The 17,729-nt window shown below is 44.5% G+C and overlaps 2 protein-coding genes across 4 annotated transcripts in view; both read left to right on the forward strand.

Annotated features, from left to right (window-relative positions):
- Nucleotides 1-12,953, forward strand: part of LOC147207340 (E3 SUMO-protein ligase PIAS1-like) — a 66,190-nt gene extending 53,237 nt beyond the window's left edge. Inside the window, exons 10-14 of one of the 3 annotated variants that reach the window (XR_015100398.1) lie at nt 391-628; nt 1,260-1,399; nt 1,837-1,877; nt 4,084-4,552; nt 4,970-12,953. Coding sequence is in view for 1 of the 3 variants with exons in the window: in XM_086106439.1 (XP_085962565.1) it covers nt 391-628; nt 1,260-1,399; nt 1,837-1,877; nt 4,084-4,392 (728 nt within the window). In the remaining 2 variants the exon portion in view is untranslated. Of the gene's footprint in view, nt 1-390; nt 629-1,259; nt 1,400-1,836; nt 1,878-4,083 lie in introns of all 3 variants that reach the window. The other 2 variants (XR_015100399.1, XM_086106439.1) reach the window with 2 other exon arrangements.
- A 2,810-nt stretch (nt 12,954-15,763) lies between these two features.
- On the forward strand, nt 15,764-16,816 carry rxfp3.3a1 (relaxin family peptide receptor 3.3a1). The gene has a single exon (XM_086106778.1). It carries the CDS (start codon nt 15,764-15,766, stop codon nt 16,751-16,753), a length of 990 nt encoding a protein of 329 aa, XP_085962904.1. The 3' UTR covers nt 16,754-16,816.
- The last annotated feature ends 913 nt before the right edge of the window (nt 16,817-17,729 follow it).

The following is a 17,729-nucleotide window of genomic DNA, read 5'->3' on the forward strand; positions in this document are numbered from 1 at the left end:
TTCCAGGTTTTTACTACTATTACCTGAAAAAATGATTTTTGTACGATTAAACCCCCCCCCCCCATAAACTAATTATGACTCAGTTACTGGTCCGTAACTTGTCAGAAATTGGGAAAAATGTTGATGGATGTTCTCCAAAGTAAAAGGAGATAATTACAAATGTCTTTATTTGGATGAAGCGCAAAAGATAATCGGTCTGCTTTCATGAAGAACTGCATAAATCTGAGAATGCTAACTTTTGAGGGGCTGATGCTGGAGGATTTGGACAATTTTAAAGATAAACAAATAAGTAGTAAACAAGTAAGTGATGATGAAACGAGTTGTTGATTAATTTTCTGATTGATTAACTGTCGATAAATCGAATCATTGTGACACCTCAACTCTCTCCAGGTCTTTGTGCGACGACTGCGGGGTCAGATCAGCAGAGCCCCTTGTCAGCCAACCACAATAACAGCGGCAACACCAAGAAAATGGCGGTGATCGACTTGACATTAGACAGCTCCTCAGAGGATGAAGAGCAGGACACTCCGCCGCCGCTGCCACCGCCGCCTCTGCCTCCGTTGCCTCCTCCCGCCAAACGATCCTGTCCCTCCATGTCCTCGACGTCTCCGCCTGTCCTCAACAAAGGGTCAGTCAGACGCGGAGCAGCGGTTGAGATTTTATCTGCTCGCATAGCTCAGAAAGCATCCAATGTGGAAAAGGCTCAGATGGGAAGTGAAGCATGTCGACAGTCGATGATTCATGAGGTGTTCACTTGAATGCATGAATAGGTTTTTACCATTTTGCTTGAACAGCCACGTAAAAGGTTGAGTGTGCAACATTTGTACTTCAAATCCCTTGTGACAGGTAGAATGCTTACTAGAGACTTTTCCTGAAGAAATAGACTTCATTTAGTCGTTTGTTGTTTACTGTACTGCACAGTCACGATGAAATTTGGATGAAACTAACGTGCTTTGGTAGTAGGAATGAGATTTTTTTTTTTCTTCATGTTGACCGCATCATCTGGATCCTCACAAAAGTGCAATCGAAATATTCGTAGCCATCACAAAAGTGGATAAAAGTACACTATTTTCTTAAAGAACGGCATCAAAGCTAATCTATAATGGTATCAGATCCCAAAATGGGTTCATCTCCATGAGAGTATGCCATTTTTCACCGGTTGGTGTTTTTGACTGGTGAAAGTACAAGAACACTTTGACTTCACTGACAATGAAAGATCAAGTATGTGACTACATACTTGTCCCCACATCTGCCTTCAGGGTGTTGAACCTGCACCACCAGGCTTCCCCGGTGAGTCGCACTCCCAGCATGCCAGCTGTGGACAGTAGCTACATGCCTCCTGTCCCGCCGCTGATCCAGGACTATAGACCCTACTACCACACCACCAACGACCTTCCAGGTAATGACAACAAGAGCAAGTACGGTTCAAAGTGTTGAATGCAGCGGTAAAAAACAAAAAACAACAACAACTATTTTCTCACGACCAGTCGCCTGCATTCCCGATGTTTGTGCAAACCGGGCAACATGTATCACGGTTTTGAACATCTTTTTCAAATTGGGAACTCACACATAACGAAGAAACAAATCACTGTTTCTGCTTACTGCTTTTGTACCGCGAGATGACCAACACGACACACCAAACACAAACGTGTGAGAGGCAGCATACCGCGGGGCATTTGGACTGCCGGAAAGAAGAAGAAAGATTCTTCTCTGATGGGGAAGAAAAAAAACACTCTTACTTAACCCACCTCAGATCACAGGATAATCAATCAGGGACATCAATATTTGGTCGGTGTGTCCCCTGCCTTACGAAACTCTCTCCTACTCATTTGACAGATTTGAACTTCTTCTCTTTCCTGCAAGGTGACAATCATCAGGTATGTGTCACAGTAAATCACACTGGCAGCGGTTTTGGAGGTTTTGTTTATGAATCAGTTTGTGAAACCCCACCCACTGTTCTAATTTGAAGACTCACTCCTTTGATTTACTCTTTAGCTGACCACGCGCTGAGCGCTGGAGCTCAACAAACTATTTACAGTCTGCGACTGACCCTCGCACAATATTGCGACAATACGCTTCGCACCGCAACAAAAAAATGCAACCCCTGAGGTTCAGAAAGCAACGTTTTGAAGCGCCACCTATATAATTAGAATTATGTTGAACCACAAACTGAATTTGATTGACTGATCGCCTTGGCAACTGGCGCGATTGCAAAGAGAGAATGCAAAGGGAGGGAAAGAGAGGCTGTGGACAAAGCCCCGTTATGACGATAGAGGGCTATTTTTATCTTGCCGCCAGCTTTCTAAGTGGTGATTATGCATTTTTTGTCAATTTCACCAGGATGTGTGCAATATCTTTGATAGGCAACCGACAATCATAGCCTGCATGAAAACTCCTGCATGAATTTCAGCGGTAGAAAACTCTCCATAACGCTTGGCTTTTTAATCGCAGGTACCGTGAATTCAGTATGATGTTATAAATATAGTTTTTAAAAAATCTGTGCTATCTTATAACCTTTGACATTTGGAAGCACAGCCAAACTAGTCCCAGGCAGTCGGCATACACTCCGCGACACGAGCGGACAGTTCAGTCGCATTTGTTTGTGTTGCTCCTCCTGCAGGGCACTCACTGCAATTGCTTTTTTGCGGAAGATGCTACCCCAAAGCAGTCTCGTTGATCGTTACATTAGACTTCATTCATTGGTCATACAATGGCAGTGTAGTGAAGCATTACCGATGACCAACTGTCTTAGGACTACTTTATTTTTTTAGCCGGTTCATTATTGCCACAGTCCATTGATGTTTAACTTGCCTGATTGTGAGTGCGATGCCGAGGGTCTGACATGGCTAACACTGGCCCTATAGTGTGTCGAAGACGGGGAACTCTTTTACTTGTACACTCCGTCTCCATCTGGAGCTGTTTAATCCGTTTAGGATACACAATATTATCTTATTTCGAGAGTTGTACTGAGTCGACTAGTCACTTATTTGAACAAAGTTAAGCCACATGCTTACACGCACCTGCATGAACATCTTTTTCGTTGTTTTAGCTGGTTCTTCTTCGAGTCCGGTGTCGGCCAAGATCAAAACATGCTTTTGTTCTCAAAATCTCCTTACAGCTTTTTGGAATGAATGGTGGCACAAATTTAATGCCACACTAGAGTCTCCGCCTACAACAAACACGGTGCTGGGGTCGGGGTTTGCTTCTTGAGGTTTTTTTTTTTTTTTTTTTTTTTTTTAAATCAAACCATTTATAGAATACATTTTGTGTCGGCTATGATCATGTCGCGATCGGCAATAATTATCAGCCAGCCTCAACAACGTGTAATTCTTTTTGTTTGATGTTTATTTTGACATTAAACTTCGATTGGGAGTGGCACTAAAGAGGTTGATGCCACCGTACAGCGTTGGTTACTCAAGTGGGAGCTCACGTCAAAGCAAAAAATAAAAAACGTTTTCATGAAGGATTCACGTTTCTTGAGATGCAAAACTTTGGGCTTTCATTAGCTGTAAACTATAATCATCAACATGATCAAATTTAAAAAATACATGACAAAAAGGGCTCCTTTAGCACCGTGTATAATCAGTCCAGTGGTTCTTAACCTGGGTTTGATCGAACCCCAGGGGTTCGGTGAGTCGGTCTCAGGGGTTCGACGGAGCCTCTGCCATGGAGGGTAAGACACACGCGACTCAACATGTTAATTAGTTATGACACGCTTGGCCATCACTGGCTGCAGATGATCACATGACATTGCTTGTCCAATCAGTGCTGCGGGAAATTTAGTTTGCTTTGTAGTCAACGTGTGACTGTCTTGATAGTACGTGTACTTATCTCTTGAAATTTGATTTACTTTTTTCTGTTTGTAATAAATGTGTTTTTTTTAATATCTTGAATTTATAATTCTGATTCTGATATCTTGAATTTTTACCCCTAAAAAGGTTAAGAACCACTGAATTAGTCTGTAAATTGTATGTTTCCCTTTTTTAATTGAAAAACTGCCATCACTGACGTTGTTAGCAAAGTATTGTTGACTGTGTGGTGGTAAATGTGCAAACTGACGGAGCATCACATCTTCTCTGTCAGCATTACAACATGGTGATGGCGGCGGCCGCCGCCGCCTCCGCCTCGGAGGACCACGAGCTTCTGCTCAACCGCTTCCTCCCCTACAGCTCCTCTGGCTCCTCGGCATCTTTATTGACGCCGCCGACCAACGGGGCCGGCGGCTCCGGCAGCAGCAGTAGCAGCAGCAGCTTGGTGTCGTCCGGAAGCCTCCGGGACGCTCACTCCTTATCCTCACACTCTCATGGCGGGGTGCTGGCCGGCCGGGAGGCCGCAGAAGCGGCGGTGGCGGCTATTTACGGGGGAATTCCTGACGTTATATCATTGGACTGACTCACAAAGAGCCGGGCCAGATCCGACGATGAACTGAAATGCAGGGTAGAGAAGTGACTCATAAACTTGACAAGAATCAATCGACTTCATCGGTGGAGTCGGAGTGTAAGAGGAGCATCAGGAGGACTTGACGACAATGTTGGCTCAACCAGTCGTGAAGGTCAGCTGATCATATGGACTTTATCAGCATCTCGCATTATGGTTTTAATGCTCCCAACCTGGCACAAAGAGCAAAAAATACAAAGGAGGACAGTTTTTTTTCTAAATATGACCACAAGTCGGGGCACCGTGTACAGAGAACAAAATCTATTTTCTTCTTTTACTTTTGTATGGTCAATGGGGACACATCCAAGCTAATGAGCTGCTTCAACTGCTGTTTTTGACCACGTTATAGTTTGTAGTCCATACATCATGTGTGGTGGCCCCTGCCTTGTGTTGTGTATCCTGGTTTCAAAGTCCTCACTGCATCTATCCCCCTTAAATCTCCTCCAGTCAGTTCTCCCTGAAGCTTATAAATACTGCTTTTTACGCAATATGCATTCCTTTACATGTTCAGGTCACCCTGTTTGTGTGATAGGGAGTGTGCAAGCGGAGCGGCCGTATGTGGATTATCATTTTCACTCCTGGTGAAGACTTCATCACAACACAGCATTTAGACTGTTTTTAAAGTTAGACACTATTTATATATGTAAATCGTGAGATGGAAGGAATCTTTTTTTTTTTTTTTTTTGCTTATGCCAAAAATAACAAGGGGCCTGGACGATGATCAGAGTGCAGTTCGAGCACTTAAAAGGTGAGTCGTCTTGTGTCTTTCTTTGGACACTTAAAGCACGTTCTTTGAGACTTTCTTGCCCGGCCATCCAGACAAAAAAAGAACAATGCAGTCAAACCGCAGCCTGTCTTGAGCAGTTGTTCCACGGCGGACTTGAGTTTCAGCTGCTGCCGGTTTGCTCGAATATGTCACTGCATGTTAGGGATGAAGGTGTCTCCTGATTCAGAAAAACAATGTTTTAATATGTCTCCTGGTTTTGAAAACAAGTGTCTCTCAATTGAAGCATTTTGGAGGAGTTGGACAAAAAAACATGTTTGGAATTTTAGCTTAACTTTAGGAGTGCAGTGGACCCTTGGAGCTTGAAAGCTGTTCAGTTAGGGATGGGCATTGGACTTTGAGGAAAATGACCACGCTCCATTAAATATTGCTGTATCAATTTTACTTGACCGTAAATACTTTCTGCAACTATTTTTAATAGGGATGGGCAAGTACCAATACCAGGTGTCGGTTGGGCTGATATTGGGTTATTGTGAAAAATGTCGATACCATCCACTGATACTTAAGGCAAAAAAATAAAATAAAATCATGGGCATGGAATAAGTCTTCCTCGCCAGTGGTTGGTGCTACACATCGGTGAATCATCATGTGTGTCAGAAAGAAAGAATATTCAATGCTCAGAATTATCCGTCATTGTTTCAATTAAATATAGTATGTATCATAAGTACTCGTGGTTTCGGTAATTGGTAAGGGTGAGTACTCAAGAGTGATTATGTGTACTGGTTTAAGTCTAAAAAAAATTGACATTGAACGTGCGAGCACCAGTTGTTAGAGGCCCTGCAGAGGCTGCAAAATCAGGTGACAGTTTCTGAGCAATTTCCTCATTGAGACTGATGACAGCCAGACCACTTCAACGCTCCTGGCAAATTGATGAGCGCAGGAATGTTTTAATGAGCTTCAGTTTTGAGAAGCTTTGCTCAGCTGAGGAAACTGTGACAGGGATAGTCAGTGCAATCCTAAAAGCAATCCACAGATGAAGATATACCTCTTGAAGCTGATTTTCATCAAGAAATCTCCGTATTTCCAAGGCAGATAAGCTGTTGGTGGTGGTAGCTGAGGAAGGTTGATGATCTCCTGCATCCTCTCAGCTCCATTATCATCAAGCGTCTTGTGTACTTCACGGCAGTGGTTTTTGAAGTCGACCTTGGACATTCTGTTCACTTTGCTGAAATCAAGCAGCACTCCATAGCTTTCTTTGACTTGATTCATGGCCTCAAACCTCTCCTGCAGTGAAAGTAAAGCAGAGTCCACAACACAGTTGATATATGTGACCTCAAGCTTTTTAAGGTCGTCATTAAAGGGCTCATCGACAGCTTCGTATGCAAACTGCCTTTTTGAACTCCTGCGTCTCTTCTCCTTAAGCTCTGGTTCTATATTCGGGGCGTCAGAGTTCCTTCGCAATTGACACAGCCTCGTCAAAACCAGATTGTCTGTCTTTGGGGAGGTTGATTTTGGTAGTCAATAAGCCTGACAGCAATATCAAGTTGCATGGAACTGGAGTGAAATAGCTTATTCACCTGGCTTGCAAATCAAAATCGGATTGAGGCTACTTCCTCAGCAAGAGCTTGAGCCTCCACTTTTGCCACTGGATCACTGACAGCTTCTCTGGCCTCCAGGAGGGCATCTGTCACTTCTTTTGTTTGATTCCGGGCAGCTGTTAGACTTTGGCGCCTGCTCTCCCATCTTACATTCCTCCTAGGATTTCAGTGTCAGTTTGTCATGTTTTGTCAAAATGGCGCATTGCTGGGTTGCACCTGAGAAGAAATTAAATAGCTTCTGCAAATACCAAAGTAGCCAGTGGCATCCTGAGAGGACTTGGCCGCATCAGCTATGACAAGATTCATTGTGTCAGCTTCACGAGGTACAAACGAAGCTCTTGGATTTACCTGTCGCAGTCTTGCCTGAACACCTTGCCTCTTTCCCTTGATGTTGGGCCCATTGTCATAGGCCTGTCCTCAATGTCTGTCAAATGCAAATACCAAGCTCCTTCAGCATTAGACAGTTTAAGGCAGGGGTGGGCAAACTTTTTGGCTCGGGGGCCGCATTGACTTTTAAAATTTGACAGAAGTCCGGGTCAGCACGAGCTATGGTACATTAAAAAAAACAAACAAAAAACTGCATTTGTTGACAGTACATATCAAACATCAACAGAACAAAAGCCTCAAAGTACTGTATTAATATACTTTTTTAAATGAGAACAGTGTTGTTGATCACCTATTTTAGCCAGTGCATTGCTGCAGATAGGTTGTGATCAGACCAGTAGACGTAGAGCGATACAGAGGTCCGTAGGTGGTAGATAAGATCTCTTCCCCCGCCCCGCCCCCGTGCTCTGCAACTTCAAGCCAATGCGCCCCCTGTCGTTGAAATGCCTGTCATTGCAAGTCCAAATGACATGAATGCAATCATTCACATCGAACCTTAATTGTGTACCAACCTTCGGCGGGCCGAATTTAAAAAGACCAATGGGCCGGATCCGGCCCGCGGTCCGTAGTTTGCCCACCTCTGGTTTAAAGCCAGTAGTTTCTTCCACATCAGTATATCCTAGAACATATTCTTTAACGTCTGGTTGTAGCTGGTAACGTACAATGCGCACTACGACTGACATCCATCCCTTCCTTATGACTCACATCTGGAATACAGTCAAGAATGATCAAGAAGTACTTTTCTACCTGGATATGTCTCACAATGGTGCGTAATGTTTCTGAAGAGATTATCTGAATTAGTTTGGTGTGTCGGTGGTGGACTTTCATGTTTTATTTTGGCCAAGTGCTTCTCCATAGCGGGGTCATGAAGTATGTTGCCATAAATTGTACCTCCTTCAAGAAGTTCCCATCGTCTGGCTCTTACAAACGGTCAAAAGAGCTCCTAAATGACAAATTCATTGAGAGAGTGATTGGGAGCAAGCGTTTGCCAACTTTTCCTTTCCGCCTCCAATAATGCTAACTCCTGTAGATCTATTGCTTGCCCTTTTTTAAGATGTGTGTCACGTTCTCTCCATTTCAGCAGGCTCTGTGTATGGTCTTGGCTACACTCATGAGCCCTCAAAATTGCTGCTGATGTCAGACCAAGCATCGTTGCCTTCTGCAGTCAGCTTTGTATCCTTTCTGCTAAAAAGCTGACATGCAACACAGCATTGTTCTGTGGAGGTGCAGGGTACACTTCCCACAACTTCTGTTAACCTTCCCTTTCTCCATTTGAAAGAATTTTGAACTGGAGTCTGGTCTGAAATGCTCTTCCATCGGGCCCCTTTGGAAAATCAACATCGGGGCTGAATTTGAAAGAACTCCTGCGCACGATTTCCACACGCTCCGCATTTAAAATGTGTGCTGGCCATAGAGCTGGATCAGTTGGAGGGGGCACGCATGTCTCTAAAATGTCACATGATGAGGCCTCTCAGTGACAGGACTCACTTTGCCCTCAGAAGTGGTGGTTTGCATGATGCGCTGAACTGGTAGATGGTTGTTGGTCAGGGCTGGGTGCTGCTGCAAAGTCTCTAGACCTGCTTCTGGATGACTCATCTTAACTACTTGTGGTGGATGGTTGATCATCTGAAACTTTCACTTGGCCTTGAGTTCCTCCTTGAACATATTGAGGGATCGATCCTCTATTCAGAAATCAGAATTCAGAAAAGACAAAATGTTCAGGGATTCTACAGAGAAATATAGTTTTGAACCATGGCAGAAACATTTCTAAACTTAATTATGGTATTATGTCGGCCTATTTTTAAAACACAGATACCTGAAATTTTTAATATTCTACCTCTTTTCAGACAATCACATTATTTAAGTGCATATAAACGCGTCAAATTACATTCTTGCCATTACCTGATTATTCCCAGTTATTGGATTATTGTGGTCATGTAAACATAGCTCTTATAAAATAAACAAACACGTGTTATTTAAAACATTGTCTTACCTGTAAGTGAGACGCGAACATCATGTCGCGGGTTTTTGTCTTTTCCGCCCCGACTCTTGATGCCGTTTCGATGACATGTCCAGATATCTAAGAATATACTTCTGCCAAACTTGAATTTGATTGAAAACTTGATTGAAGCATAATGGAGCAAAGTACTAGGGAAGGTAGACCGACGAGAGGGCCACACAGAAGAGTCTTGTTATTTTTGTATTACATACTGATATTTAGTAACATGCTTTACATATTTTAAATATATACAGTTATTATTATAAGTACTTTTTTTTTTTTAATGCCCTACGTGCAGTGATAAGCTTATGCGGAGTGCCGGTTCTTCCGTGAACTGGTTGCCAGCCGATCAAAGGGCACACAGAGACGAAGAACCATTCGCGCTCAAAATCACACCGAGGGACGATTTAGACTCTAAATCGGAACACTCTAAATTTTAGAGTGTTCCGTTAACCTGCCATGTGTGTTTATATAAATAATATCACAAGGCCGCCAGTTACCCATCCCTGTGTTTGGCTTTTTTGTCTTCATGACAATTGTCGTAACTGAATCAATGGGTTCTCAGCTGTCTGCAGCCAAGTATAACACTGCATTTTGTCTCCTTTTTTCCCCAAAATGTAGTTCATCAGCAATTAATCCGACACAATTATCAATTTCGTCAACCATCAGTTAATCCACTAATTTGTTTTAATGCCCATCCCTAAATTAAAACTTGAAATGTGTGACTTCCATCCATCTGTTTTCAATACGGCTTATCAGCATTAGGAGCCCAGGTGAGCTGGAGCCCCTCCTGGCTGTCTTTGGACGAGAGGCGACCTACACCGAGCACTGGTTGCAAACCATTTGCAGAAATATGAGACTTAAAGACCATATTTCAGGACGTTTTTAGGCTGAAGGTGTTCAGAGGGTCCACTGCACAGAGAGAACTGGGAAACCTGCAAGCAGCTGGTCAGCAACCTAACACATTGAGTGTTAGGTTGCTGACCCTTGCACTTGAAATATCAGTTTTCCTCATGAATGTAGAGCATTACGTGACGTTACATTTCTGGGTGTTGGACACATTGCAGTCCTTTGCTCATATTCGCCTTTGCCGCCATCAAGCTAACCTCTTCCTTTCACCCGCATGTCTTGTAACTTCTATCTTGGACTCCCAGACATCTGCGTTCCAAGCGTCTTTCGCTCTCCAATCACTGCTGACAACAAAGGCCATCTTTTGGCGCGCGCGGTCCTGTGGACAGGTGACCCACTTTTATTTCACTCGGTTGGGAAGTCCGAATGAATTCAGACAGATTTTTCTACTTATGTCAGCGGTGTCCAAACTATGGGCCGGGGGCCATTTGCAGCCCGCCATCCATTTTTTTTAGCGGCACGTGGCATGCACTAAAATTAACTTCTGACAGGGAACTTGTCTTCATAGCACTGTGGAGAATAAAGATACGCTTAGTAAAGATTGCGTTTGTATTGTTTCTGAACGTGGAGATGGGATTCCACTGCTGCTCGTGGAGGGGTGGATGGATATATTCAAGAGGGATTATAGGGCCACAGGCCACGCCAAAAACAAAAACTAAACATCCTCAGCTATTTGCCTATTTGCTATTTTACCTTTAGCAGAAAGCCTTCATGCAGCACTCTTTAAAAATAATTATATAAAGAATGTATATTTGATGGATTGATTTTGTTGAACTGTGTTTATTAAGTTAAAGTCAAAAAATTTGAAAGTGGCTCTTGCATCTATTTCGGTGGAAAATGTTTGGACACCCCTGACTTATATAAATGTACCAAACGAGGATGACCTCGAAGGATGTTTCCCAGTTATGCTTGCTTCAAGTTCATAGAAGAGCTTTTAAAACAAAGGATTCAATTTACCTTCTCCCCATTGAACAGGACTTCCCAGGAAGTGCAGAGTACATGGCGTCCCAAAAGTCACTAACTGACGCGCCATTAGATTTGATGTGGGTCACAGGAACAACTGGGTCATTTATTTATTTAAATAAATGAATGAACAACAGGGGCGGCCCGGTAGTCCAGGTTCGATTCCAGCTCCGGCCTCCCTGTGTGGAGTTTGCATGTTCTCCCCGGGCTTGCGTGGGTTTTCTCCGGGTGCTCCGGTTTCCTCCCACGTTCCAAAAACATGCATGGCAGGCTGATTGAACACTCTAAATTGTCCCTAGGTGTGAGTGTGAGCGCGCATGGTTTTTCGTCTCTGTGTGCCCTGCGATTGGCTGGCAACTGATTCAGGGTTGTAGGCGGGTGCCCCGCCTACTGCCCGAAGACGGCTGGGATAGGCTCCAGCACCCCCCGCGACCCTAGTGAGGATCTAGCGGTTCGGAAAATGGATGGATGAATGAACAACAATGACAGACTCCCTTCTGTTGGTGAAGTTGGGTTGAGAGAGACGATGTAAAAAAATTCATCAAATTGATTTCCTCTTCTAACAAGAAGCTGCCCAGTCTATCAAACATACTCCTCATTTTATGAAGTAAGCTCTTGTGTCTCTCCTGTGTTATGCAGTATTTTATTTATTTGCTCTGATTTCTGTTTTTATTATTTACCAAGTGATTTCTGTGGGAGAATGTGTATGAATCACCGTCATTCCGGATCGGTTTTGTTTCATTTTGTATTTGACTTGCTTTGACAAAAGTGTTCTCTCTAACAAGCGACAAAGGTACAGTTAAGTTATGAACAAAACGTCCGTTCCTATTCTTGAGAGCTTTAATGCAGTAAGAATGCAAGCCCGCTCGTGCAAAAGTCATCAAGACTTAATGGATGTAGCATGCCTTCCCGTCCTTAAGTCATTATCAGCTAACGCTATGGATCAATTCACAATTACGTCATGTGCAAAAAGAACATTGAATGGCAAGTCATTGTAGCGTTCAATAATGATTTGACCTTCGCCAAACTTTTGAGCGTGAATGTAATAAAACGTTGAACCGTTTCGTAAGACGCTCCTAAATACTATAATGAATTCAAAGTATTGGAACATGTATCTGGGCTGTGTATCAGACGCCAATATGTGGGTGTCAAGGCTGCCACACCCTCGTGTTGCGGGCTGTGTTGATTGTGTTTCTGCTCAAGTGCGCTGCATTCAATGGATGGATGGACAAGAAGTCATTTTCAAATGCTCCGGTTTGCCTACAGGGGGGAGGCGGCCTTGTGGTTCACTGTTACAGATCTGAAACTACTGTATTTCTCTCTCCTTCCCAATGACTGACTTGTGTGAGAGGACAGCAGACAGCATGCAGGGATGGAGAGGCACGTGCCAGCGTGTCTGCACACGCGCATGCTGCGGTTTGTCTTGTTCATCTTCCTGTATGAGGTCAGTGTGAGCGTGCAGAGCCCAGCCCGTTCTCAAGCCGATGGATGAAACGAGGCCACTCCTCAAAAAACGGTCGCGGTGTGTCCCGGTGATCAAAAGGGAAAATTCAACAGCGTGGATATTCTGCCTGTATGGGAATCGTGACTCTCCCGATCCAAACGTGTTTGATGTCCGTTTGTATGCTTTTTGTGTCCATTCAGAGCTGCGCGAAGAAAGTAATTTATATATATTTTTCAAGAGAATGGACACCGTAGCTCACTATCGAAGACAGGACCGTGGCCAATAAACGGTGTCGTCCAGTTGTAATCGTCAACACCCGCACTCACTGCCTTAAAACATGCACAGGTTTGGCTTCATGGCTCCAACTCCAAAACCACACGAGGCTTTTAAAGAGGACTGTGTAAACTACAGCAAACCCTTGTCAGTTTGTACAAATGTACCAAGTGGAAGAAAATATTTATTACATGCATTGAAATAAATTGTTTACTTCTTGAATGTTAACTGTTTATGTAGAAAAGTTTAGATGTATTAAAAGTGCAAAAAAAAATGCATTTGTGTTTCCTCCTAACACTCCTCCACCCCCTTTTTTAGTTGCCATTCCATTTTCACGGCTCAGATGAATTTGGCCCTGACATAAATACAACCACGATTTCCATGTATAAAAACTTGGATCTGAATGGCGCTTCCATGCTTGCCGCATGACGTTTCACGCTTTGGATCATCAACTATTCCTTACCTTTCCCATACATTTTTGTTTCCATAATTCTGATTCAAGTTGGTTTAGGCAAAGTCCAAACGGACATTTCGAATGTTACTAATGCAGTCATGACTGTTAACACATCCGCCTTACAGTTTTGTGTTCAAAACTCAGCTCTGGTCTTTTATGTACGGTAGTCATCAAGTACAGTCGTACACCTGAAAAAAAGTTGCACTTGAACCCACAATAATCCGACATACAGTCGTCCGTTCTCCCCCGGAAAAAAAAAATCTTTTTGGTCATGTCTGTGCTACTTGACTTCTATTTTGCAATTTGGATGCGGCAAAGAATCTGATTATGTTCTTCCAATAATATTATCGCCACAAAGGACAATGACCTTTAGTTTCCACTTCATAACTACGTGTTGTTGAGACCCATATGTAGCACTCGAGACACATATTTTGCCCACACGTGATCTTTAAAATATTACGAGTCAAGTATCTAAATACTTAGGGTCAAGAAAAATTGAGTCAGTCTACATCAAATGTCTACATTTCCCAGTATGTTGGGGGAGCCTCGACGGGCGATCGCGTTTGATTGTGAGCTAATTGTCCAAAAACTACTTCTGGACTCAAAAGTTGCTCGGAATAAAGTTGACTTGAGTATATTTCACGAAATTCCTCCTCTTGTACTGAACTCTGGGTGACAACAGACAGTCGCTTGGCTCAATTTCAATAACGGTTGCCTGCTTAGCATAATTCCTTGAGCCATTTTTAACTTACTGTCACAATCAATACAAAAATATGTGCAGCACAATTTGCTTGCTAAAAAAAAAACTGTGTGTGTGCGTGCGTGCGTGCGTACCTGCGTGTGCGCGCATGTGTATGTGTTTTCTTTGTCTTTGTAGATTCTCAATCATCCAGTTCATAGTAATCCACAAAGGTCGACTGGGCTACCTGCTAAAAAATACGAAAACACAGACCAACATCGGGTGGCGGCCCGGTGGTCAGCGCGTCGACCTCACAATGCAGAGGTACCGGGTTCAATTCCACCTCTGGCTCCCATGTGTGGAGTTTGCATGTTCTGCCCGGGCCTGCGTGCGTTTTCTCCAGGTACTCCGGTTTCCTCCCACATTCCAAAAACATGCATGGCAGGCTGGTCTGACACTCTAAATTGTCCCGAGATGTGAGTGTGAGCGCAGATGTTGTTGTTTGTCTCTGTGTGCCCTGCGATTGGCTGGCAACCGGTTCAGGGTGTCCCCGCCTCCTGCCCAAAGACAGCTGGGATAGGCTTCAACACCTCCCGCGACCCTTGTGACGATAAGTGGATCGGTAAATGAATGAATGAAAGACCAGCATAGGTTTCCACCAGCATATTCTGGTTTTCTTATCTTTGAAAGACCAGCAGTGACAACGCAACAAAACCAGCATTTTTGTATACTGGTAGGCACCTACACACACACACACACCAAAAAAGATTTTTTCATCTACCTAAGTGCTGGGTTATTTAATATTTTACCCATTTTGGGTTATTTTTGAGCTGGGCCAAAATCTCTCAGTTCATGATTCATTATATAAAGTCCACACACTCCTAGCTGGGAAGGAATTGACAAGATGCAGCTGCATAAGTGTGCACAACTCATACCCGAGATGCTGGGGTGGTTAGAATTGTCCAATCACATTCAAACTCATGTGAATTAAATACGATTCAGCGCACATTTGTCGCCATATTAAGCGTCCCTGTTTAACGCCAAATAAGACGAGCTGTTCTAACAGGCTTATCCTGATATTTTTGTAGTCACATTTGTCAGCAAAAAGCCCTTCCACAGCATCACTGCAATCTCCTTGTTCAAAGGTATCAGTCAGGAGCAGAGTACAAAAGTATTTCCGAGCATGAAATACACCATGGAACACGGTGATGACAATCATGAAATGGAGAAAATATGACTCTACGGTGAAATTATCAAGAACTGGACGTTCTGCCAAAATTGATCAAAAGACGAGAGGAAAAAGAGGTCAAGGAGGCTGCCAAGAAGGTGACGGCAACATTGAAGAAGCTGCAGAAATCTCTGGCAAGTACTTACTGGCTGTTCATTACATGTAACAACAATCTCCTGTCTTCCTTGTGTCTGTATGTCTGGGCTGTTGGTTAGTATTGCAAGAAGCCTCATATTACAAAGGAAAAAATGCTTCTTTTTGAAATTTCCCAAACATATACGGGAAAAGTTGAACTACTGGGTCCGAATTCTAAAAGGTAATCCGGCTTGAACACAACACTACTCATCTGCAAAAGAACACCATACCTACAGCGAAGGATGGTTTTTTTTTTTTTTTGCTTTGTATTCTATGTGCTGTTATTTCTATCTGACTCTATTAACAATATGAAACTAACACATTGTGGTGTTTTTTTGTTTTTGAGTGCTGGACATTTCAGTTCATTTAGTTGGAAATGTGTTTAGGTGCCGCTCTCCAGTATACCCATACTGTGAACTATGATGATGATGATGCTGATGATGTTTGGGGGTTGGGGGTGTGGGGGGGATAAAGGCTGCGGAGTGCGGACGGCTTAAAAGAGCAGCCCGTGCGCGCGTTGGAGCCGCGATCGAGCCATGAGCGAGATCAACAACTACACCGTTTGGTCCAACAGCTCCAGTTTTATTAACCTGGACGACATCGACGTCTCCGCGGACGAAAGCCCCGTTCTCAGAGTCCTCATCTGTTCGGTTTATTCCCTGGTGTGCGCCGCGGGTCTCGTGGGCAACCTTCTGGTCTTCTTCCTCCTGGGGAGCAAGCACGAGCGCAAAACGTCCCGGATGAACTTTTTCGTGCTCAACTTGGCGCTGACGGACCTGCAGTTCGTGCTGACGCTGCCCTTCTGGGCCGTGGACACGGTGCTGGACTTCAGCTGGCCCTTTGGAGGCATCATGTGCAAAGTGGTGCTGTCCGTCACGGTGCTCAACATGTACGCCAGCGTCTTCTTCCTCACGGCCATGAGCGTCACCAGATACTTGTCGCTCACGTCGGCCCTCAAGCGCACGGACGCGCAAAAACCCCGGACCGACAAATGGACCTGCGCCGCCATTTGGGTCCTCGCTACCATGGCCACTTTACCCACGTCGATTTTCTCCACCGTGAGCAACGTGAGCGGAGAAAACCTGTGTTTGCTCAAGTTCCCCGGCGGACAGGATTGGCTGGCGGTGTACCAAATCCACAAGATTCTCGTCGGATTCGTGGTGCCCATTTCGGTGGTGTCGGTCAGCTACGTCAAGCTTCTGCGCGTCATCCGCATCAGGAGCATGAAGACCAGCTACCCCGAAAGGAGATCGCGAGTCACCAAATCCGTCACCATAGTCGTGCTCTCCTTCTTCCTCTGCTGGATGCCCAACCACGCCGTCACTCTGTGGAGCGTTCTGGTCAAACTGAACGTGGCCAACTGGGACAGAAGCTATTACGTGGCGCACACGTACGTGTTCCCACTCACCGTGTGTTTGGCCCACGCCAACAGCTGCCTCAACCCCGTCCTATATTGCCTCATGAGACCCGATTTTAGGACCAAACTCAGGCTCCTTATCCGCAGGGGGCGCGCGTCAGACGTTTAGCTTCTTTTTTTTAAAGCTTTGGGGCTGTGCGTATATTACGCGCGGCTCCGGCGCGTTTATCACCCATCTATGAATGTTTCAGCAAGCTGTTGCGAGTGACTGGCTCCCGCTTTAATGGACTGACTCGGTGGCGTTTTTAGATGTGGGAAAAAAGCCTTGCAAATACCACGAATGTGAGGAAAAACACATTGCTTTCTCAGGCTTTTTGCAGTTTTTGCTGTGGGTAGATTGTAGGTCTATTTGTGAGCCCAGCTGTCTTCGGGCAGTAGGCGGGGGGACACCCTGAACTGGTTGCCAGCCAATCGCAGGGCTGGCGCTCTCTCTCTCTCTCTCTCTCTCTCTCTCTCTCTCTCTCTCTCTCTCTCTCTCCATCTATCCATCTATCCATCTATCCATCCATCCATCCATGTATGTGTGTGTGTGTTTTGGGGGGGTTCGCCCGTCAACCTCACAGTGCAGAGGTGCAGGGTTCAATTCCAGCTCCGGCCTCCCTGTGTGGAGTTTGCATGTTCTCCCCGGTTTTGTGTGGGTTTTCTCCGAGTACTCCGGTTTTCTCCCACGTTCCAAAAACATGCATGGCAGATGATTGAACACTCTAAATTGTCCCTAGGTGTGTGTGTGTGTGAGAGCGCGGATGGATGTTCGTCTCGGTGTGCCCTGCGATTGGCTGGTAACCGTTTCGAGATGTCCCCCGCCTATATAAATCAGCATGTATTGTATTGTATTGTGTACTGCCCGAAGACGGCTGGGATAGGCTCCAGCACCCACCGCCACCCGAATAAAGCAGATCAGAAAATGGATGGATGGATATGTGTGTGTGTGTGTGTGTGTGTGTGTGTGTGTATGTGTGAATGGCAAAAGTAACACCATTTGTCCTACATGAAATGATGAAAGATATCTGTAATACAGTATTAACTCGGTAAAATTGAATTATAGGTATCCATCCCTGTGTGGCATTTCGACGACTGTACCTACT

Source organism: Hippocampus guttulatus, chromosome 3, assembly GCF_054856545.1.
Source record: "Hippocampus guttulatus isolate MCC_2025c chromosome 3, RoL_Hgut_1.0, whole genome shotgun sequence".
Taxonomy (NCBI): domain Eukaryota; kingdom Metazoa; phylum Chordata; class Actinopteri; order Syngnathiformes; family Syngnathidae; genus Hippocampus; species Hippocampus guttulatus.